This window comes from Vidua chalybeata, chromosome 18 (genome assembly GCF_026979565.1).
Source record: "Vidua chalybeata isolate OUT-0048 chromosome 18, bVidCha1 merged haplotype, whole genome shotgun sequence".
Classification (NCBI taxonomy): domain Eukaryota; kingdom Metazoa; phylum Chordata; class Aves; order Passeriformes; family Viduidae; genus Vidua; species Vidua chalybeata.
The window spans coordinates 7,446,812-7,470,129 of NC_071547.1; the positions used below are offsets into that span (position 1 = coordinate 7,446,812).

Below are 23,318 nucleotides of genomic sequence, written 5' to 3' on the forward strand. Positions count from 1 at the left end.
CTCAATAGCCTGAAATCAAATTATCTCTCTGTGTTAATCTACATGTAAAACATCCAAGCCCACTTCTTTAAAGGAAAATAGTTTTACTGATAAGCAGAGCTAGACCGTGTTCTTTGGATACTAGAATTAAGTGGATTTTTTTTTTTTTTTTTTTGTCTTCAGAGTGCTATTTATAGCATCAATTAACTCCTCATGGTTGGGATAAGTCATTTGACACATCTGTTGCTGAGCTTAAACACTCACTGTTCTGTGGGGTCACAGTTGGACTTTTTCCTCTCAAAATGTGTAATGAAAGGACAATTTCCTACCTAATGGCTCTTACTTTGAATATGCTGCCTAAACAGGCTGCCTGGTGCCTTCGGGGGCATTTGGAATGGGTGGAGCTGTTGGGCTGCCTGACTGCAGAGCTGACCTCAGCTTTGTTGTTTGCCATTTTGTTATTTATCTACTTGATGATAGCACAATAGTATCTTTTATGGATGAGTTATTATGATCTTCTGCAGATTTTTCCAGCCTCCCTGTAATGTTTCGGTTACTCTGTGTGACAAACTGGCCTGGCTTTGGGAGCTGCTGCTGGCCCCACTGACTCCTGTTCTGTATTTTGTAGAGATTTAATGCTCCTAAATACGGGCCTGTGCTCTGCTGTAGTTCCCCACACAGAGGCAGTTTCAGTCACATTCCTGGCAGAAGCCTTTTTCTTAAAATGGAAGCCCTTTTGCCAAAACTCTAAACACCTAAGAGATGAGAAAAATGAGGATTCTTGTATATTGTTAAGTGAAATCTTGTTAGCGTTCTCTGGAAGTAACTGCATGAGGTTATAACAGTGTCTTTATGTGTTTGGCTTATTTGCAGCCAGATTGGATTGTATATTAATGGAGCCAAGCTTTAAAATACATGGGAAAGAAGGACAGACTGGAGTTATGAACTGTGCTGCTTTTGATCTTTATCCTTTTCTCTTTCTCATTGAAATAGCCCTGTTGTGAGAGCAGATGTATTGATTTTGGGTGGCTCTGCTTGCAAGGGAGGCCCTAGAGTAAGGAAGTAATTTCTGTTGAAAATGTTACAGCCTCCACGGTTAATTGAAGGCCTGATGCTATTTAACAGTCACATAGGCTGTTGGAGGGGTTTTCCTTTGCTGCTTGGAAGACATTATTCCAGTGAAATACTTGTGGTGGGATTATCTGTTGTCTGGTTCTGCTCGGAGTGGTCAGTGGCTGAAGGGTCTGTTGATGTGGGGTAGGATCACACTGGGGTCAGAGGAAGTGGGGGACATGGAGCTGCTGCTAAAGGCAGCTGTGAGAATACTTGGAAGCCTGGATATCCACAACTCAGAAAGGGACCACAAAGTGCAATCCATTTTTAAGCAGAGCTCCTTATTGATTTCAGTGGGGGAGACCTTTGAAAAATCGATGGCACGCAGCAGCTTTAGTATGCAAGGACATGTGTTCTGGGGTGTTAAAGGGATTGGCCTATGAACTAATCAGGCTGGTAGCAATCATGTCTGGCAAGTTCCAAGGCAGAAGGAAAGGTGTCAGAGGCTTGAGATTCAGCAAATTTACTATGCATATTCCAAGAGAGATTGCAAAGTATGATCTTGTTCATTCTAGCTTTGACTTTCAAGTTGCATTTGATTTCTATAGAAGAACAAAAGCTACAAAGGGAAATAGAAAAAGTTTTGGCAATATGAAAACATGGGCCTGATTATTAGAAGCTGTAGTGTTAAACAAATAGAATTGCTGAAGTAATCAAAATACTCTTTTTTTCCATGAGAAACCATCTCTGCCTTGTTCAGTCTTTCAGTATTTACAAGATTATTACAAAAACTATTCCCCCTAGACACTCGTTTGGAAATATTTGGGGAATGTTTGTTTACACAGAGAATTTACAGTGCACAGTGTGAATTTATAGACTATCACATACCCCATTAAACCTTAGTGTGGACACTTAGTAGGTGTGAAGTAATATGCTGCCATTTTGCTGTGCTGTTTTATGCTTAATTAACACAAACACTGATCTCTGAAGGAAGTGTGGCATAATGAGTGCTGTGATGGAGGAGTTCAGCTTACTCAGTGTAGACAAGTCCTTAGGTCCCAGAGAGCAGGAGCTCAGAAAGGTGCTCTTTGCTGTTCTGGTTTATAAATGACAAATTTTAGGAAGAAATTGTTTTGTTTTTGTTTTTTTTTTAACATTGGGTAAAAGTAACCATAGGCTAAAGCATTTACTTTTAAAATTGCCCTTGCAAAAATATTTCAGTTTGAATTTTAGAACATTAAACTGAATTATTTATGTTATTATATATATGCAGATGTGAGAAAAATGTTCTGTATTTCCATAATTTATTTTCTTTTCCATTTGGAAGAATATAGCAGTTGAAATTTACCTTACTGGGGAAAGAGAGCTACAGTATAATTAAAGCTATGTAGACACACTGTATCAGCAAGCCCTGAAAACACTGCATGAAATTTTGGAATGAAAACCTGGAAAACTCTAGTAGCAAGGTGCTGAAGTGAGGAATCTTTATCAAAGGGAAGCCCTAGAAAGAGGACTGGTCATCATTTAAACATGCAGTGATTAATACATAGAGATTGAATTAGATATAAGAAAATTTTGGGGATTTTTTTTGTTGAGAACTATATCTTTTCTGAGGTGCTACAGTATTATTTCAGTGCTTTGAACTAAAAGGCTAATTAAATTATTTCTTTTTAAATGGACTGGGAACCATTTTGGTAAGGTTGAAGATGCTGTGGTGCTATTGACCAGAACTAGTTCTTTAGTGAGTTAAGTTTTGGAACTGTATTGCCTTTACAAGCATATGTTTGGATGCTTTTGTTGATGTGGCTTAACCCAGTTTATAGTATGATATTCTACAAATTAATTTGCAGGGTTTATTTATTTATTTATACAGAATTATTCCTGCTGGATGATCAGATGAAATTTCTTACTAATGTAAAAGCTGAAATATTTCACGTTGACATTTTTTTTTCTGCAGTAATGGAAGTGTGGAGCTGCAGCATTCATTGCAATGTCCTTAAGATGCAAAGTTCCTTCTCAAGGAGTTCTGTTACCATTTGCTCTGCTCTCGTTCATTCCCTGGTTTAAACCTTGTTTCACAGACTGCCTCTGTCCAAAGGAACACAAAAACCCTCACCAGCTTTTTTGTTGTTTCTTTTGACACCAGCACAGCGTGTCTGTCTGTGCCTACCAGAGAACTATATTGAAATAGCTTTCTTTGTGAATTCCTCATTGCTATTCATTGGTGGAGGTTGTCACGTAAGGGTCAAATTAGAACTCAGTCAACCACAGCAGCGAGAGGACCAGGCTCAAAGATAGATTTCAGCATAAGGTCTGGGAAGCAGTTTATTTGGGATGTGTTACATGTATTTTTTATATATATATATATATATATATATATATATATATATATATATATATATGTCCTAAGTGTTATTCTTTTATCTCTAGAAACTCATTTATGTTTAATTTACTCTCTGGTCATTTACTTGAGAATTAGTCTTTCACTCTGCCTCCTGACTTTCATCTTTGGGCATATCTATGCACAGTTTTGTAACAGCTATATAAGTTTTGAGCATAGAATTTAATTCTGTTAGTTTAAGAAAAAATGAGATTTCTGGCATGATGGTTCTATGCTCTTTGAGGTTGGATCCATGTGAAGAAAGGATCGTATTTCTGGTAATTTGGCTGAAACATAAGATACTGTGTTTATGCTGGCTTCAGGAAGGCAGACAGTACCTGGTCAAGCAAAAAATCTGCCAGGGCAACATTCCTCTCTGAAAATGTTCAAAAACATTTGAACCAGGAGTGTGAGTTTGTACTGGCTCTGCATTTTGTGCCATGTGGTTGCAGCATTTTGATGTGGTAGTAGCTGGAGACTGGCAGTGCTGCCTCACAGAACTGTACCTTCACCAAATGGGTTCTGTTCTCTACATTCTCCAGCAAAAACAGGGACTAAATTGGCAGCTGCTGACCCAGAGACGTTTCAGTCATAGATGTTTTAAGACAAAATAAATCAGGGATTTACTGAGCTACACAAATGACCTGATATCCCAAAAGCTTATTTTGCTTTGGTTTCATGTGGGATCAGCTAGGTGCACATACAGCCAGGGAGAACAAGCTATTATGCTGTGTGCATCTTTTAGAAATGAATGTCCCCTCTCTGACAGGGATCTGTGAAATGATCTTGAGCCATCTGGGGCTTGTACATCTGAGAGGGGCCTAAAGTTGTGTGCCCAAATAACAGCTCTCATTTCTGAGAGCATCCTATTACAACATCCAGCTTTGCAACATTCCATCATCCTCCTTCCAGTCTAGAGTTTTCCCTGATATAGGACATTAACTGTAAATCTCATAGGAACATGCAAGTATTGATCACTGATAACAAATTACATTAATCAGGGTGGGGTTTTTTTTCCTTAGGAGTCTCAGAATTGGCTTCTCTGAATATTATTTCTTTTACTACAAGTTAGGAGGAAAACTGTGTAATAAATAATTTCTACAACACGGTGAGAAGAACCTAGGAGCTGACTGTATATAGAAGAGTCTGTAATACCTTATTAACTAACTCTGTCTCTCTTTCCTCTCTCTTGTAGCTGGTTCTTCTTGAAGCTGTTCTCCTGCTTTGTCTGTCCTGTTCTAGTCTTAGTGGGTGATGTCCCAGCAGCTCTAACCCTCAGACTTCGGTACCTCACTAGGTGTGTATGGCTCCGTTTTCTCTGCATGCTTTCTGGTGTCGCATGGAGGGCAGCACTCATGTTATGCTACTCATCTCTCGTGGCACTTGGGGCTGAGAATGTCATAGCATGTGTTATGCTTCAGTACCATGGATTGTTTAAGCCCCATTTTTGCTTTTATTCTGCTGGTTTTCTTCCCTGGAGAAGCACAAAGCTGCTGTTTCCATGCACACTCACAGGCCTTCTTGTTTGCTCCTGCAGCTGCTGAGCAGCTCTATGAACAAGCTTCTGGATGCTCACAGAATCATCTCTTGCCAGCAGAACTGATAGACTTGGACTGGTCTGACAGAGCAGTAGTGGGGCAGCTGAGTTCAGCATCCAGACTGCTGGATGGGAGCAGTCCCTGGGGCCTGTTCCCCTGCAGCTGAGCTGGGAGCAGCCTGTGCCGTGTTGCGTTGCTGGCGGGAGGACAGCGCGCTCTCCGAACGCAGCTCACTCACAGAGCCCCTCTCCTTCGGAACGCACAGGACTTCAAGTGCAGGGCATTTGAGGTTCTCCATCACTGTTAGGATTTAGATGCCCAAATCTCACCAAACTTGACCCCTCTTAATCTGAAGGGCTCTTCAAAAACGTTTGACTATCAGTTACATCCTATAATAGCGAAATTAGCATGCAGAGTTGACTCACGTTTTTTGTGGAGCACCAAGTGACCCTTGGAGTCTTGGCAGTGTTTCCAAGAGCCTCAGACTCGGGTGTGAGCTGGGGTATTAGCAATGAGCAGGACCCCTGTTTTGGCCCTTTGCACTGGGGTGATTTTCATCCTCGGTGAGCACTCAGGTTGTATTGATTTAGAAGGGGCCTTTCGATGCATTAGTGGAACTGTCAGAATAAACACCTCCTGTTACTTGCTCTAACTCCAGTGCAACACTAATGTATTTAGAGTCACGTAGGCAGGAGAGAGAGATTTGCTGCTGTCAGCGTAGTCTTTGATACTCTGTAGGCAACTGTTTGCTGTGTTTAGAAGTGCAGCCTAAGGAATAATTTTTACCTGGCTGCTCTGGGTCTAATATTTTCATTTATTGATACCCTTTTCCATGCACTTCAATTTATTTACGAATGGTAGCAAATTGCAAGTGGCAACCTGAGTAACTGACTCATGAGTCAGTATTTTTATTTTCTCCTCCAGTCTAGACTGCTGATAATGTAAATTGCTGAAACCCTGGTTAAATAATTAGGGGTGCAATCAACAGCAAGCAAGTATTTATCTGCTAATAAAACATTTGAAATGCAAAAGTCTATCTTTGTCCAACAATACTTAAAAGGCAGTTATTGGTCCTACTGCTGTTTCTGCATAGCAATTAGGATTTTTGTGGTCACTAATTGTACATCTGAAAATTTATACAGTTTATTTTCTGTGTGCGTTTTTCTTTGCAAAGAGTAAAGAAGCATAGTATTTATGGTTATAATGAGGTCAACACTCTACTTTCTGCAGGAAGAGCTCTCTAAAGATTTTACCATTTATAGAACCCAAATTTTCTAGGTTTTCTCATGTGTGGCATTAAGGGCTTATATCTCATTAAGGGTTTTCTGAACGGGATCTTTGTCACATTATCAAAATGTGACTTGGAATTTATATGCCAGCTCATTCATCAACTGAATTTTTATTACTAAAGCTGTAATTGCTTCTGAAGAGGGACTTCTGGATTTTTCTTGCACTGTTGCTAATGCTTTTCCTTAGAACAGAAACTTGCATTGTATGTTCTACAAGAAACCTGTTTGTTTTAAATTTAGTTACTGTAGATAACATCTTGTCATCTTCTTTCTATATCCCTACAAGACTTACTTTTTGAAATCAGTCCACAGACATATCCAGCCTGTGGGACCCCCAAAAGATGACTTTTGTGTCATACCATGATTGCTTGTGAGAAAGAGCAGTTTTAGCTGCAGACAGTTCCTGAAAGCTGGGCCCCTGTGAAGACCTGAATTCCTGCTCTGCAGCACCTCGAAGGAGCCTGTCTGCATTCCTTAATCCCTGACTGATCCAAACTCTTCTTGGGCCTGGAATATCCCCTTGTGAGGTGTATTTGGGTCTGTGGCAGCCAGGCTGTTGATCTGCTCTAGCATGAGGGCAGTGATGATCAGTTACCCAGGGGTTGTCTTTAGGAACGTATGGCTAGAAATGCCACCCCCACCCCTTGGTATATTTCTTCCAAAATCTGACTTGTTGCCTGGGTCTTTGCAGTCCCACTTCTTTCACACTCCAAGGAGTCTGTGAGCATGCCTGCAACTCCTGGGAGCAGTGACAACAAACAGAGCTGTCTCCATCTGTGCAAAAGCAGGGAAGCACAAAAGCAGAAGCATGGAACTTGGCTGCACACAAGCCAGCTGAGGTCTAGAAAGTCTGGCTGTGTTCATGTCTAGCTGTGCCAGGGCTAACTCATGCTGAGATAGTGCAGGTGAGTCTTCCTGTGACTTCCCATGAATCATACTATCCTTTTAGAGGGTTGTGATTCTCTTTTACTGAAACCAATGTACTCCCTGAAGGTTTTACAGACTTTTAATAATCTATTGGAAGGTCTTAGAAATAGGCAGTTTGGTCTGTGTTTGACTAGTCTGTGACATCTGGAAAACCCTTTGGTGGTTTTTGGTTTTCTTTCAGAATTTCAATAGAAGTTAAAACAATGCAAAAATGACAAAACTCACTTCTACCTACTGCTCTGCAAACATGAAAGGCTCAAGTCATGGTTATAAGTACACATTATGAGATTAATGCATGATAGTCCTTACACTGTTCCTAACATGATTTTATTTTACTCTGATTCCTTTCAACAGCAACTCTCTAAGGGTTAACAATGAACACAGTGCTACTGGCAGGTTATTCCCCATGAAATCAGGGTGTATGTCATTGGATTTGGGTCTGTCACTCCTGCCCCAGTGTCTTTTTGGCCTTTTGGATGACTTCACCCATATTTGACAAAAGCAAGGAGACCTTGAGCCTGCTTAGGAGTTCCCAACAAACTGTGTAAAAACATGCAGCTTAATCACTACTAATACTCCTCTTTGGGAACATAACAGTATTATGACCACATTATTATGAGCTACCAAAGAATCTGCAGAGGAGAGACACCTGATAAATGTAACAGTCATGGAAAATGGATCAGTCAAGAGTGTGCATCATCTAAAGGCACTGAATGATGAATTGCAAAGCATGAGGAAGCAAGGAAGTATCTGTGCTCATGGAAATCCTTGTTGACAGATGGAAAACAAAGAATCTTTGGCAGCAAATCAAGGGACAGTTTCTCAGGACTTAGCACAGAATATGAACAGTTCTTGAATTACAGGAGCCTTAAATAGTTCTGCCTCTGCTTGTCTCAGAGATGTTTTAAGTAGTTTAGTAGTAAAGGGGTTACTTGATTAACTTTAACTAAGGGTTCTGTTGAGGCCATAATTTATGTTTATATTATATTGCTGATTTCATACTCCTAGTAAAAAATTTTAAATGGTGTTCGGGTCACAGATCTGTGGAATCAATGGGGAGTTTTACTGCATGCACCATACAGGTGGAGATAGGGTTTTAAATGTGTTGTTTCATAGCCCTGATAGGGAAGACATAAAGCAGAAGTTCTAACCCACCTAGCTGGTTTCTGAGTTTCTTCTTCTGCATTGAAAGACAAGCAGTCCTGTGTGTTTCCCATGGAAGATGTTTGCTTTTTCATTTGCATTATTAGCAAACGGCTGCATGAAGGACTGTTTCATTGACTGAAATCATCAAGCATTTCAACTGCAATTGCACACTCTGCATTTAAAAATGTTTTCCATGTTACGGTGTGCTGCTATAATTTAAAAATGAAAACTATTTTCAGCTACTGTCTGTTAAGTTTGGGGGGTGTGGAAAAAATAGACACAACTGTTTTCTTCTATCATGAAGTTTCTGTCCTTAAAAATGTTAAACTTCTCACTTATGCTGTTGAAGACAAAAATTCCAGGTGTCTGTAGTGAGAATGTTCTTCATTCCCTCTACAGCCATATCTTTTTTTATATATTTAAGTACATTATTATTTGCACAGTGAAATTAGCTCTGCAAGAGGGATGAAAACCCTTGTCAGAGCAGTTTTAGCAAAAAGATCAAAGGAATTAAATACAAATTCTCTCAAAGGTGAGCATATTCTTTTTCTTTTTTGAACAGGAAAGTCTTAGATTAATAACTTTTAATTTAAAATCAGATCAGTGGATGGAAAGATGGATGCTTTTCAAAGAGCACTTCAGTTTGCTTCTCAGAGTAATCAGTATTTTGGCAAGGTGACTAACGATATGCATTTTTATCTTTAACCTCTGACCCGTGCCCTCCCCACCCTTTACCTAACCCTTTCCATTTGCCCTGGTCAGTTAACAGGCAGGAAGCATTTGAAAGCAGTCATGGATGACTATGATATCAGGTCTGCTGCCAGCATTTTAGCATCTGTTAAAGAGCAAGAAGCTCGTTTCGAGCGGCTCACCCGCGCACTTGAGGAAGAGCGGCGCAATGTCTCCTTGCAACTCGAGCGTGCCAATCAGCCCGCAGACCGCATGAGCATTTGCAACATTGGCAATGGTCAGCCCCTGGCAACCGCCTGGCAGCAGCTCGTACTGCAGGTAAAGCCTGCTCCTTTCACTGTCACTAGAGTCCCTAGCACAGTGTCCCATTCCTGACAGTCAGTGCATCGTGTGTTGTCAGCATTTCATTACTGCCTTGTCTTCTGATAGCCCAGGGCTGGGGTGCGGCGTGTGTGCTTCATCGAGTCGGCTGCGAGCCTTCGGAGCCTTGGCTTGGAAGTTGCTCTCCCTCTTAGCTCATGGGATACTTGTAAAAGTATGTGCATATTTGAGTAAAAACCCTAAGAAGGGATCTTCACACCCTCCTCTAATCTATGCACTTGCTGTAAGTCTGGTGATGTGCTGGTGATTGTAAAAGAAGGCTGAATCATAATCTCCATAGCAAACAAAATTTCCATTAGAAATAGCTGGACTTTGAATAGAGGGAGCAGCATGAAAAGCAGGGATTTCCCTCCTGCAAAGCCTTATTGTTTGTGTAGGGAGGACTTCATAATTTGTTTCTCATGTGCAGTGAATTGATAGACTATTTTAATGATGCAAACTGGCTTTGTGGGTAGCTTTAGATTTCCAGATACTGTTTTGCTTGATACACATTCTTTAACTGTTTAAATGTGCAATGACAAACTACTTATGTCTCTAAATTACTTCAGCTCTCAAACCCCTCTGACACACAAGGTAAGTCATGCAGAAGCAATAGTACCATTTGTGAAGGTCTGTTTCCTAAGAAAACATTGTTCAATTCAGAAGGAAACTCTGGGCTATGGGGATTCCAGAAGTTGTTTCCCAGTTATACCAGACTGTTTTACAATTACACATGCATTGAGCTGTATTGAGGCAGATTTTACCTTATATTATGGCAGCACTGCTTTTCTAGTAACAGCTGCCATGTTTTTTACATGTAGATGCCTGAATTTGGGATTCCATGTGAAAGGAGCAGCCTAGGTTAGGCTGAAAGTCTGACCATGTCTGGTAGGAGCTGTAGGTGGTTATCCTCTGATGAGCAGCTGGGCTGGGAGAGGGGAGATGTGCTTACCTATTTGTTATAGGAAAAGGACAAGTTCACCTTCATTTTTTCTGAATGACTTTGTGCAAAGTGCCTGATTAATAGCTTCAGAATGAAATTCCTTATCCACAAAACTGATGAAGCATGAGTTTTCTGCAGTGTAATGGCTTAAGGTCTAACCACTTCCAAGAAAACTTAATAAAAGAGTTTTAAGTTGCTGGGGTCTACGTGACTTTTATGGAGAAACAGCCCCTCTAAGTGACCCCAGGCTGAATCTGCGTATGCTCGGCTCCCTGCCACTGGGTGAGGGAGCTTTAATTCATTGATAATTAGCACTGGGGTTTTTAGAGTACCTTATATATGAAATAAAACGGTTAAATAGCTAAATATGCACAATTAAGAATCAATGTAAGGTTAGTTGTGTGAATTTTCATAAAATATACCGAGGGCCAAATTCCCCCGATTTACTAGAATTAAAAAGTGTTTAACTGAAGGATGAAAGCTGTACCTGCAGTCTTATGCAGAACATATAATATTTTCCTGACTAGTGTTCTGTGTTGTATTTCATTGCGCAGAGTACACAAAGCACAAGGCTGGCTGTGCTCTGCTGTCCGTGGGGATTGCTCACACCCTGCAGTGAAATCCACCTCTCTGAGGCTGTTGCAGTGAGCACTGGCTGAGTGCTGCAGATCACCCCAGTCGATAGCTTGTTATAAGGAATATTGCAAAGTAATTCAAGTAGCAGCTTTTGCATTTGGAACTTGTGTGGGGATTATACATAATCTAATTATTCTGTGTAGAATTTAGACAAAAGAAATGAGAGTTAGCTCCATTTTATGAGAGTGACAAATAATCTTTAATGATCTTCACAACCAGGCATCAGTTTTCCATGTTGTTTGTTTGTCAAAGTGGAATCTGCCAAAGGGATTTGTTAGGGAAGTGTGTACAGTCAGGGCTTTGTAAATAGAGTCTCTCTCACAACTTTTTTTTTTAATATACAATCCCACACTTACTCCCTTCTTAGAACAGAAAATTAAGCCTTTCCCTTTTCCTTTTAGACAGGGAAAAGTACTATATATGTGGGCAATGTGCCAGGAGTGTAACAGTTTTCTGAAGTTCACAAAAGACAAAATCAAGGTCTTATGAAAATATTTATTCTAATTAATGAATACTGGAACTCTAATTTTAATTTTTTTTTTTAATAGCAGCTTTAAACTTATTCCATAACAATAACTCCTTGTCCTAGACAGCCCAGTTAGCCACTTGCTGGTGAGTTCTGCCTGTTCAGTGTGAATTTCAAGTACTGGAATGGAACATGTGAACTCTGGTGTACTTGCTGACTTTTTCTGTGAGTGTCTATGCCATTGTGTCTTGTGGCCTTTAAAGAGAAATACCAGATCTGCAAATGAGGTCAGGGATGTGCTGTAATTGCCAAAAAGTGCATGCATAGGCTTCTTGATTTTGCATTAAGTGTGGATATTTCTTTCTAAAAATTAACTTAAAGCTTAAAAATTATCTTTCCATGGGAGAGATTGATTACTTGAACAATCTAAACAAATAATGAATGGTTTGTTCAGATATAAGTTAGAAATAGCTGAGATTATTCTTTAAGAGGAAACTTCCTCAGAGGAGGGGTTTCTGGGAAACACTGTCCTCACAATGAGAGGTCCTAAGTGTTGTTGAAATGTCTCCCATTAATATTAGTGTCTTTTATTCAGGCAGTGGCCAAGGCGATCGTGCTTTCATAGCCCACTGCAGAAGGCAGTGCCTGCCAAACCTCCAGGCTCTGCAGAGGTTTGTACCCATCTGTGTTCCTGCAGGAGGCTGTGAGCAGCTCCTCCCATAGGGACGGTCCCCTTTAACCCACACAGGCCCTGGTGAATGGGGACAAAAGTGCTTTTTGTGCTTGATGCGCTTGAACGATGGGTAAATGTAACTTCTGCTCTGTGCAGCTTCCCCAGGCTTCTGCTGTAGCTGCAGTTAGAGTTTGTTGCTGAGTGTGCAGCCAGTGACATGAATTAGGGTGTCTCAACTTGAGAACTTTGGGAAGGTAGCAGCTTTATACATGTGCTACTGCAGATTCTGAAGGGTCAAATAAAGTGTTCTTTCAGACTAAGAACCCTCTGGACAAAAGGTCCTTAGTTACACAGTGAAAACCTTGGCATTTGTCTGGAAAATGTAACATTTAATGAAACTTTGGCCACAGATCTTTTATCAGGGTAATAAAATCTCCTAAAACTCACTGCAGGTTTTAACAATGGTCTTGACTATCTCTGGCCTTGAGTGGTGGGAGCCACGTGGCTGGTCACTGCTGTTGGGTTTTGGAAGGGAAACTCTGGTTGTACTAAAGACAGAAGAGTGGTCTGTTATTGTATATTTGTATTTGCTTCTCTGACTTTTGAGGTAAATCATGTACATTGGTTATTACAGTATTTCAGGCCGTGGGAGTTTCAGCAGTCGTTGCCTTTTGATCATTTTTCCAGGACAAGCACAGTCCAGTAAGTCACTGGTGAATGGCACCCATCATATGTCTTCTACATGTTCAAGTATCTAGTTGATAATGTTTTTTACAAGCCTGAGAAATCTTACTCTCTTCATGTATGAAGTATAATTTAATCTACCTGGTTTCCAAGTCAGCTTTCTGCTGCTCTTCACAGTGGGAACTGAAGTTGGGCAGGAAGGAGATACAGACATGCCTGTGTGGGTTATGTGCTGTGACAGGCTGACACAGAGATGCAGTATTACCACCACAAAATATAACTTACTACTAATAAAGAATATTCTTTTATATATATATATATATATATGTATATATACTTTTATTAAAACATTAGACATGTTATACTTATTAAACACTAGGCTATATCCTCACATGGTTTAAACTGGCTCCATGGGTTTCAGAGAAGCTCTGTCAAATCTGATCATCTGGGGAGCTGAACAAGGTTTGCATTCAAAGATTGTTTCCCATCAGTACGTGGTGACAACTTCCATTCCTGTTAATGTTGCATAACCAAAGTAAAGTACAGCATTCAATAAACCTCTGTTGCCAGCAAAAGCACTGTAACAATACCTTGACTTCAGAGATGCTGTAGTGCCCTATAGGGATTTGAGAGGGGTTTCTAGGTCAGAAAAAGGCATTATTCTCCTTCTTACAGGTAGGAAAGCTGTGGGAATTGCCAAATCTCACATGGTACAAATAACAGAAATCAGCCCCTTACATGCTGGTGCAGGGTTTTACTTACCAGATATATTGACTCTTATGTGCCTGTAAGAAGTAACATGGGTTGATCTGAGAAGTCTTCACACTCACAGAATCATCCAATAATTAAAAAGTTATTACATTTGACTGTTACTGTGATTCTTTTAGGTTCCCAGTGGTGGGTTTGTTGGGATGTTATTATATTAAAAATGAACCAAGTCAATAAAATTATTTTTTCCTTCACTTTGCAAATATGATTATAGCTGTTCAAGGAAAAGTAGCTTATGGAAAAAAGCTACAGAATATTTTCATAGTTACAATTTGGATCATTTATATATCAGCTTATGTTCCAGAGAAATAACACCTGCTTGAAAACAAACAACCACTTTTGAATTTTTTTTTCTTTTTCAAGCAGGTATTTTTAAGCCATAATTAAGTACCAATATTCTTCAGTCTTTTTGTTAATCTGAGGTACCTGTCACTTCTGCCAAAACAGAAGTTTTGACATTTAGTGAATTGAGGGTTATTTTCAAATAAAAGCGGAACTCTAAAGCACACCAGAACAGATGGGGGGAATTAAAAAAAAAAATACAAGATTAGCTCAAATTGCTTTTCTAAGAAAATACCTTCAGGTTAACCTTTCTGAGTCAGCCTGGGCAACAATAGCACTTCTGTCTGTATTTCATTACTTTTATTTAAGATTCTCTGCTCCACACTGACGTGGTACAGACTGCTAGAATAGAGAGACTGTTTCCAGTGCTTTGATAGTACGAATATGGGTGCATTAATATTGTATCTAATGATTACTTAATATTGTATATATGTTTAAACATATCCAGAAAAGAAGCAACCATGGGTTCTGAGCTTCACTGAATCTTCACCTTTCCTTTCTCTCTTCTGCATCTCTTACAGAATGCAGTTCCATCTTTGCGTGTGAAGTTTCATGTAATTAGTTTGAGTTTCTAGTGCCTCTTGGCTTCCTGTGTTATATAACATATTTGTGCTCACATTAAGGGACTGACAGCATGGAAAATTTCTTTTTTTTTTGCCTTACAGGTAAGGTCAGGTATAAACAATGCTGTCGGTTCATGACAGCTCCCTGGTGTTACAGTACTATTTCCTGCTACATTGCCACATACCAAGGAATAAACTCATTGGTAGTTAACCCGTGGATGTTCTCCTTCTGCCAGTATTGATAGGTAGCAAAATGTTGAAAGAACTTGAAGGGATAATCCTTATTCCTTTACAGACCCAGTGGAATCCATAGAAATGTACATTCTGCTTTGGGGTACAACATGGTTTGGTGTCAGTCACCTCACACCTGATTTGTGGCTGCTGCTGCCCCTGCCCAGCTCCCCTCACGCTGTAGTCTGGCTCGTGTTCCTTTGGCCTGCAGGTTCCTGGGAGTTACAGGGGCACTCCTTCTGCCTTCATTCTGCACATTCAGTGTGAGTAGAGTTACTGAGCTTCCAGGAGTGACCTGGGTCAGGTTTCAGCTTCTACATATGTGCAACTATCCAAAGGTTCCAGGGGGAAGGAGGAGGGAGATTGGGAATATGATTCCCTTGGGAGAATGAGTTCTTAGATCAGAATTCAGTGTGAGCTGAGAGATACTTACACTACCTAGGGATCCCAGCAGTTAGGAACTGCATCAGGAGCCATTACTCAGCTACTTTTCAGGGAGATGTGTTCCCATCTGCCCCCGTCCCTGGCTTCTCCTGTGTTGGACATGATAATAATTGCATTTAGCTTGGAGGAGCATCTTTTTTATGGATGTTGTCCCATCTCTGTGAAAGCATCAGCTCCTGGTTTAGAGTGAGAGCCAGGACCTTTGGCTGATAGCTGAGCAAGAGTGGAAGCTGAAGCAGGAGCTGGTGCTCCTTGGGCACAAAGCCCTGCAGCTGGCTTGGGGCAATGCTGCTGCCAGAGCAGGAGCTCTCCTGGAATCACTGCAGGTGTCAGCTAGAGACTTCACAAAGTGAAAAAAAAAAAAGTTTGTGCAACAGGAGGCATCTTGGTATATATCATATGAGAGACTATGAAAATGGACTCAAGTGTTACTCCAGCAAGAATTTACATTTTCTTGTTCTTCTGTTTCTTGAATAGTCTCAACCTTGTGATTATTCTTCAGTCTTCATTTAAGGCCTTAGATGGTAAAAACACAGATACAAGGGAATGGGAATAATAGTATCAATTTCAGCAGCAGTTAAGAAGCTTTGACCAGCTGAATCAGAAGCTGTGCAGTTCTTTCCAGAAGGGATTTATTTGATAACCAAACTACTTAAACCCCACTTAGGAGAGTTATTTGGGGCTCAGAACTGCTGGCACGCAGCTGAATCCACTCAAAATCTGATCTGCTATCTGAGAAGTATTTGTATAAAACTTTGTCAGCGAGTCTAGTTTAAAAAGTAGATTCCACATGATTCAATAAAAAATAAAAAGGGAGCCCAGTGACTGAGAAACTGACCCTCTGTCTGGAGGAAGAATGACTTTATTCTCTATAAGATTTGGGTTTATTTCAAAACTTAAATTTCATACTATTTTATAGCTTTACATGTACAGGTTGAAAATATACTTCCAGCTCCAAAAATCACACCTTTGCAGAAATGTCATTTTTCTCTCTGTCATCAAAAGTACCTCACATTCACATCTCACACTTCATCTGTTAAGTATGTGCTGTGCAACTCTCTGTAGGAACTGCTGAATTCCAAAGTGCCATCTAATGTTTGTCTGCAGGACAGCAATGCTTTGCAGTAATGATTGTAATAGTGCAAAGCAGTGGCCATGTTTTCCCTAAGCATCTCAAATATTTTTACAGTTTCATTTGCCTTGATGGTTCCAACTCCTTTTGCTTAGTGTAATTTTTTATTGAATGAGGTTTTGGAAGCAACTGAAAAGCAAGTATTTTCTTACTTTGTTTGACAAGACTTGTGAAAGAATGACTTTTCACAACTGTTAGCCTTTCTGGCCTGGAGCTGTGCCAGGTTTTAATTAAAAATATTTAAATTGAATGATAAATTTACTGTTCCATAGTAATTTTCCATGATTTTACATTGCTTTACTAATAGAACTATGTTTTCTTCTAGGAGAACATATAAGAGAAACACATTAAAATTAAATTCTGATGGCAGTGTGTTCTCATTATGTAAGCAGGCATCTAAGTTTTTCTTTGCATGATGTCTCTGAGTGTTACAACATTAGCAAGTATAACAGCAAGCAAGTATTAAAAAAGTCTTAAAACAGGAACATTAAAATGTAAATGTTAAAGAGTAGTATCAGGTTTAACAGGATTTAAAAAAAAAACCCCAACTTTCTAGTCCCATTTACCACATTTGCTTCTTGATAATTAACATGAATCATCTTACATTAAAGTTGTGATTTATTTTTCATGTCCTGCTGCTTGTTTGTTTCTCAGTTCAGACAGCAGAACATGATTAATTGTCCTGACTTTTTAAGATTTTTAGTTGTCCTACTTTTTAGTTCCCAAGCATACGACTGTATTAGTTTATTTGGGATGTTCAGGAAGAAAGATTTTAAACCATGACAAAATCTTTTTGTACTACATCTCCCAATTTAATGAAAAGATTTTGTTCCTAATACAGGCCTTGATCAGTAGGGGTGCAGCGAGGCAGAGCTTCATCCCTGCAAGGCATTGCCCAGGAGCTGGCCAGCCTTTGTGAGCCTCTTCCCTCACACAGCCACGTGTGGCTGCAGAAAGGTTTTGCAGAAACTTTAAAACCACCAAGCAGCCAGCCTGGCAATTTCCTCTTCCCCTGCGCCTTTTGGGCTTTGGATCCACAGGGTTCAACCTCACTTTTAAACTCAGAATTTTTCTACGGTTCCCTTTCAGGTGTCTGCAGTGTCTGTAAGCTCTTGTGAACTAATGCTGGAAGAGCCCAAAAGGGATGTTGGGTTATGATGACATTGATAAATTACTGAGTCTTTTGCTAGTTTAAGCCATCTTGTTAATGGTTCAAATTATGTTCCTGCTTGCTTTGTCACAAATGTGGAGTGATTCACTGAAGTCATCAGTGTGACTGAGAACAGAATGGCCAAAGATGGCCATGGGCAGCCTGAGGCTGTGTGCCAACTATAATTAAAGCCTTTGATTTAAATGTATTCAGAGTTTACTATTTATTTAGGTATTATTAAAAAAAAAAAAAACAAAACACAAACCAACCAAACAAATACCAAACAAAACCCCAACAACTGCTTCTTTTTTAAGCTACTAAATTACTAGCTGGAGAGGATATTTTTTATCCGTAGTTGTGGTGACTGGGAAGTGCTGTGGAATACCGTCAGAGTTCATTTTAAGGACTTAATCTAAAATGCTGGCACAGGGCATTTTTAGAATACTGTAGTTAAAGATTGAAAAGAACTGTAGTGTCTGTGTTTCTAACCCATCTGATTAGCTCTTCTTCCTTTTTTGCAGTCTTATTTTCATATATAACTATTTAAAATACAAGAAACCTGCTCTGGAATAAATTTCCTACACAGAGACCTTAATTCTGTCTTCAGAAGGGACTGCAAAACAGCTTCAGGTTTTGGTTTGAAGAGGACAGTAATTACCATGAAAATGGGTAGATTGTGCAGACAGTTATCAGTCCGGTGCATCATGGCAAACCACATTTTTGCCTTCTGGATGAGAGAATGACGCGTTAAGCTGGTACCTTCTGAGCAAGAGTTTGTAATATGCAGCATGAAATACAGCACAAATCGTCTGGAAAATCCACAAACCAAAACAGAATCTAAGAAATGAAACATAGTTAATACTGGGTCTTTCTTTCCTGCATTTGAGTCTTTGTTTTCCTTTCCAATAACTACAGCATGAAATTATGGTCACAGTACCAACCTTAACTTGATCTGTTTTCCTTGCTGTTGAAATTCTGTTATAAATGTCATGGTAATTATTTTTTTTTTTTTCATAAACAGGAGGAGGTTTTTTTATCCCTTTAAAATGTAGTTGATTTTTACCTAAATGTGACTCTTACCTAATGTGATTCTTACCTAAATGAAGCTGCGGGGAGGAAACATAGGTCATTCATTCAGTTGTGACCTATATGCAGTGACATGTACCTTCCTCTGTCCTTTGTTTCTAATGTAAGCAGTGCTGTCACCACACTGTCCTTGTTCTCATGCTGTCATATGACAACTTAGATGAAATGGAGTTGACTGATCCTAGATGTAGCAAGATGGAAGCTGTGTTGGTATACAAATTAAAATCCCCTGAACTTACTGAAATGCCTAGTGGTGTCAGCCTGTAGAAAATGTCTGCTTTGCTGTATTGTTCTTCAGCCCTTGTGATCCTTTAGACCTCTTTTTAATACTGGTTTCTTAAATAAAGAAGACACCTGAAATTATCCTCCATTTATACAACAGCTCCCTATTGAGGCATTCTAGCTTCGTCTCCATTTCTAAACTTGCAGTATGGGAGCAAGAAGATTGTCAAAACCATATTCATAGCAACGTTAGAGATACCTGGGTGGATGTGTCCTTCTGCAGTCATGCAACCATTTTGGAGCAAGTGCAGATGCTTTGAATGGGCTCCTGTAACTTTTCAAATACATTTAAAAATTATGATAATGCTAACAGGAAAAGATTTCAAAATGTATCTCAGAATGTTCTGTTTGCATTTGTGTGGATTGAAATCACGACTGTAGGGCACTCTGACGCATCCCAGGGTGCTGTGCTTTAGTTCTCCCACTTAACCTTGTTTATTTGCTGTGTGAAATTCACAGAAGGACAATAAAACACCCTTGGCATGGAAGCCCCTGTATGAATACAGGCTCTCTAATTCGGAGAATTGCCATGGGTGATGGCAGTGCTTTTGCCTATATGGTTAGCTGGGATTCTTGATTCATCTTGTGTCTTCTTGCTCTGTTGGGTTTATGGAAGTTACATATCACTGAAGCCATATGTTATGATCCCAGGCAGAGCTGTAAACCATTTCCTTTTTACTGCCTCCGAGAGCAGATCAATCTATAGAGCAGCACTAGTGATGGGGAATTTTTTAAGGGTAATGGGAGAAAATAAGAAAAGAGAGCTTGGCTGAGATACTATACTATTCCATCTTCCAAAGAATTAAATCCCTTCCTATTTATAAATTTTTAATTTCTCAGCAAGAAGAAAGAAGGTTTTCACCCTACTTTTGCAGCTGGAAAAAAAAAAAAAAGACAGATTAAGAATTTAAGGTTCATTTAAAAAAAAGAGGGGAAGGTTGTGATGTAGTCAGCAGTCTGATACTAATGGATAGAGTGTTTGTTGCCAGAATCTGGAAGTTCAGTATAACCTTAGGGATCTAATCCATAACTCTTTTTTAGGTAATTAGTTCTTTGACTTCACATTGCCAAATCTCAGCATTCAGAATTGTATGAGCTAGTAAAATATTGCAAGAGGCTAAGGGGACTTGAAATGTAATTTCCCTTAAAAAAAAATCTTTTAGCTTTGAGTCAAAACATTTGCAAAATTTACTTTACTACCAGAAGGCCTACAAGCATCTATTTCATATTTTAGAGTAAAAGCATGTTTTTAAATAACAACCTGACTCCAGCAGGTGGGACTTCAAAATTCAGCAGCACTAATCTTGCATGGCTTGCACAAATATATGTGGGTTTACAACATGAGAGACTTCTTATGCGAGTAAGAATTGGCAAATCCAGCCAGGAAGGTTTTCAGTTTCATCACTTTGCATGCAGGAGTAGCTCCTTCAGTGCCCTATGGATATAGGCTTTACACTGGTTTTTTCTTTGACAGGGTATAAAGGTCTGGCACATAGCCATGTGCATGGCTAAATTGAATGGTGCTGTTCTGTGCCAGCATGGCCTCAACAAAAGTGGAGCTATTTTAGTTTGTTAACTGAAGAAAAGTTGGACAAGGAGAAGGGGTGGGAGAGCACTGTACAAAAGTACAGGAGACTCATACAAACCTCATTCCTTTTGCTTTGGCCTTTACGTATTTTATTAATGGCCACTACAGTCGCCTCTAAATTATTCCCCTGTAGATAGAATGCATCTTTTCCCTCCAGTGAAGCAAATCACTTCAGCTAAACCTTGTGCAACATCTACCAATGCCCTTGGTACTTCAAGGGCTTGGTAAAACTTCACCGCATTTATTTCTAAACAAACTAGGATGAGCTGGGTAAAGTAGCTCTGCCCTGTTCTCTGCCATAAAGTACAAAGCCTTAGCTCTGGTATACATCTGGAATGCTGACATTGGCAGTAGTAGGAAGGCTGAAATTAGGATTAAATAGGTCTGAAACATTTCTTCCACTCTTAAATGTCTGTAGAGGAAATGCCACTTTTTCAGGTTCCTCTGGTAAGATTTATACAAATTAACTGTTAGTTATAGGGACACTGGAAGGATGTTTTAAAATTTTCAAGGAACCTGAAGCTGGGATGAAAAGAACTTTTTGTGCAAAGATGCCTATTCTGATAATTAAAGACAATTCAGTTGTACTTTTCTTCCTGGTGTATAGCTGGTCTCCCTGACTCTGACTATGCCTGTTTTCCAGGGATAGTCTCTAATTTGATGCCAATATCTTTCAGTCCCTAATTACCATTGTTCAGCCACCAGCTGTTACAGTGTCGGATTTACTTATGGCTTTGGTTTGCTGCAGGAACCTCGTAGGAAAAGGGAGACCCACCATTGCCTCTTAGCAGCTATCTGCAAGCAGTGCTGCATTTTCAGCGCTGGGGGCCTCAATCCCTCCCAGATCTGGCCAACAGCTTCAATGGAAGGGCAGGGCTCTGGTTCAGGGCTGGCTGAACATCTCCTCTTGTCCTGTTGTAGCTCCAGGGGAAAAATGCTTCAGGTTTAGTTAAGTTGGTTCACACCTACCAACCTACATCTCTTTCTTTCAAGACTTAATGTCTTAAAATATTTAATACATCACTTCTTGCAATTTTGTGGAAAAAACAGAAAGAAGGATCAGATCCTAGAATAAGACGTATGGGAAGGCTCCCCTTCTTCCTAGATATTTCATAGAGGTTCACAACCTTGTTCAAAGAATGAATGTTAAAAACCAGGTATTTCCAATTTACTAGGAATAGATGGATGTGAGAACCGTGTTGAACCATGCTGTGAAGTCCCAGTTTTTGTTGCAGAATGTGGTGGATGCAAGGCATAGCACACCTGGCATTCATTTTGGTAATGAGTAATTTATCCAGGCAATCTGCTAATGAATGTGGTACAGGTTTGTGGGCAGGTGAATGGCTTTACAAAATGAGGTCAGTTGTACTTTTCAGCTCTAAGCCGCACCTGTGTAAAATACAAGAGGGAGGAGATAGTGATGCAAGATCATCGTTCTCTGGTGTTGGTGCATTAGGGATGCCATTAATCTCGAAGTGAAGTGCAAAAAGTAAGCAAGCGAGGAGGTTTCTTTTCTTGTGCTTTCTTGCAGACCGCCCTGTAATTCCGGAGGTAGCTGCGCTCTCCGGGCAGGCGCTGTGAGAAGGGCTGTGTGCCGCCGGAGCCGGCAGGTTACCGCTCTGAGACGCCGGGAACAGGCGGCTTCCCTCTTTGTCTCCGTAATCCATCAGGAGAGATCCGGGGGGGGGCGGGCCGGGAAGCGGGGGAACCCCCGGGGCTCCGGGCGCGCAGCCGCTCGGTGCAGTCGCCGGCAGCCGGAGGGACCGCGCGGCGGCGCCGGGCACAGCCGAGGCTGCTCGGGCACAGCCGAGGCTCTCCCGCAGCTCTCCCCGCTGCCCAGCCCTGCCCCTCTCCCCGCTCCCCCGGCGCGCCGGGCGTGGCCCGCTCCGGCTGCGGCTGCCCGTCAGTGCCGCCCCCCGCACGGAGCCTCCCGGCGCCGGGGCAGCGGCCGCACGGCCATGTGAGAGGGACGCGGACGCGTCCCCTGCCGAGCCGCGGCGGTGCCGGTCCTGCCGGCGGAGCGGGGCTTTTCCCTGGATGGGCTCAGTCCGTAGGGAAGCTGCGGAGGGGCTCTGGGGCGCCGAGGGTGCCGGTTCGGGTATAAAAGGAGCGAGCTTCGCCTGGGGAAGAGGCTCCGGAGGCTGTCAGAGCAGCAGGCTGGGTCCGCGGAGGGGCTGCGGGCAGCCGGAGGTGTTCCGTGCTGGGGACAGCGGGACCTGCACCTCGCATAAATGCCTGCGGAACTCAAACAGGTTAGTGCGAAACTTGTGTCCTTCCCCTCGGGCTCTGCGGCCGCGTGTGCGGGGTCCTGGTGGCGTGGAGAAAGCTGTCAGCGCTGGAAGGGGTTGTTTACTTGTGTTTTCGTTTTTAGCTGAGAACTAAGAGCAAAAGCTGAGCTGCTCTTTCTAGCGGAGCATTCGAGAGAGAATCTGCTTTTGTCTCTGTTGTGTTAACTGGTGAAACACCCAAAAAAGCAAGCCATTGTGTTCTTTGACCTTCTCGTCCTGCTCAATAAATCTAGGGAGCTCTTTGACATGAACAGCTAGAAATAGTGCTTTTAAAAGAGAAAGCTTAGCTATTGTGCTTTTGTTCAGTGTTTGCTTTTCCCATACTGTGCTCTCTGGCTTTCTCTTTGATTTTGTTGCTGGACATACCAGAGAAAAAACGGTGGTTTTTCACTCTAAATGTTATCTTAAACATAAAGTTCTTCTTGGCTGTCATCTTAGTAGTTATAATGGACTTACAACTTGGTGTAAAAATATTTCCAATATTATTCTTTATTTTCAAGTGTCATTGGGTATTCCAGGGCAAAGCTGTTGTGGACTAGATTTAAATAAATAGAAATAGTATAGACTCCTGTAATTCGTAGGTCCTTTCCTGGGTAGCCTCCTTCTCCTACCTTGTAAGCCTCAGGAAACCTGATAAATTCAGGTGGTGGCAGGGTAGAGCTGCTTCTTCAACTAGGATG

General features: G+C 40.9%; 1 protein-coding gene across 3 annotated transcripts in view; it reads left to right on the top strand.

Moving 5' to 3' along the window:
* ARVCF (ARVCF delta catenin family member) overlaps positions 1-23,318 on the top strand; it is a 164,335-nt gene that overhangs the window by 3,399 nt on the left and 137,618 nt on the right. Inside the window, exon 1 of one of the 3 annotated variants that reach the window (XM_053959465.1) lies at positions 4,644-4,709. The exons of 1 other annotated variant lie outside the window; for it this stretch is intronic. Coding sequence is in view for 1 of the 2 variants with exons in the window: in XM_053959463.1 (XP_053815438.1) it covers positions 22,582-22,602 (21 nt within the window). In the remaining variant the exon portion in view is untranslated. Of the gene's footprint in view, positions 1-4,643; positions 4,710-22,514; positions 22,603-23,318 lie in introns of those variants that run through there. One more of the 3 variants, XM_053959463.1, reaches the window with a different exon arrangement.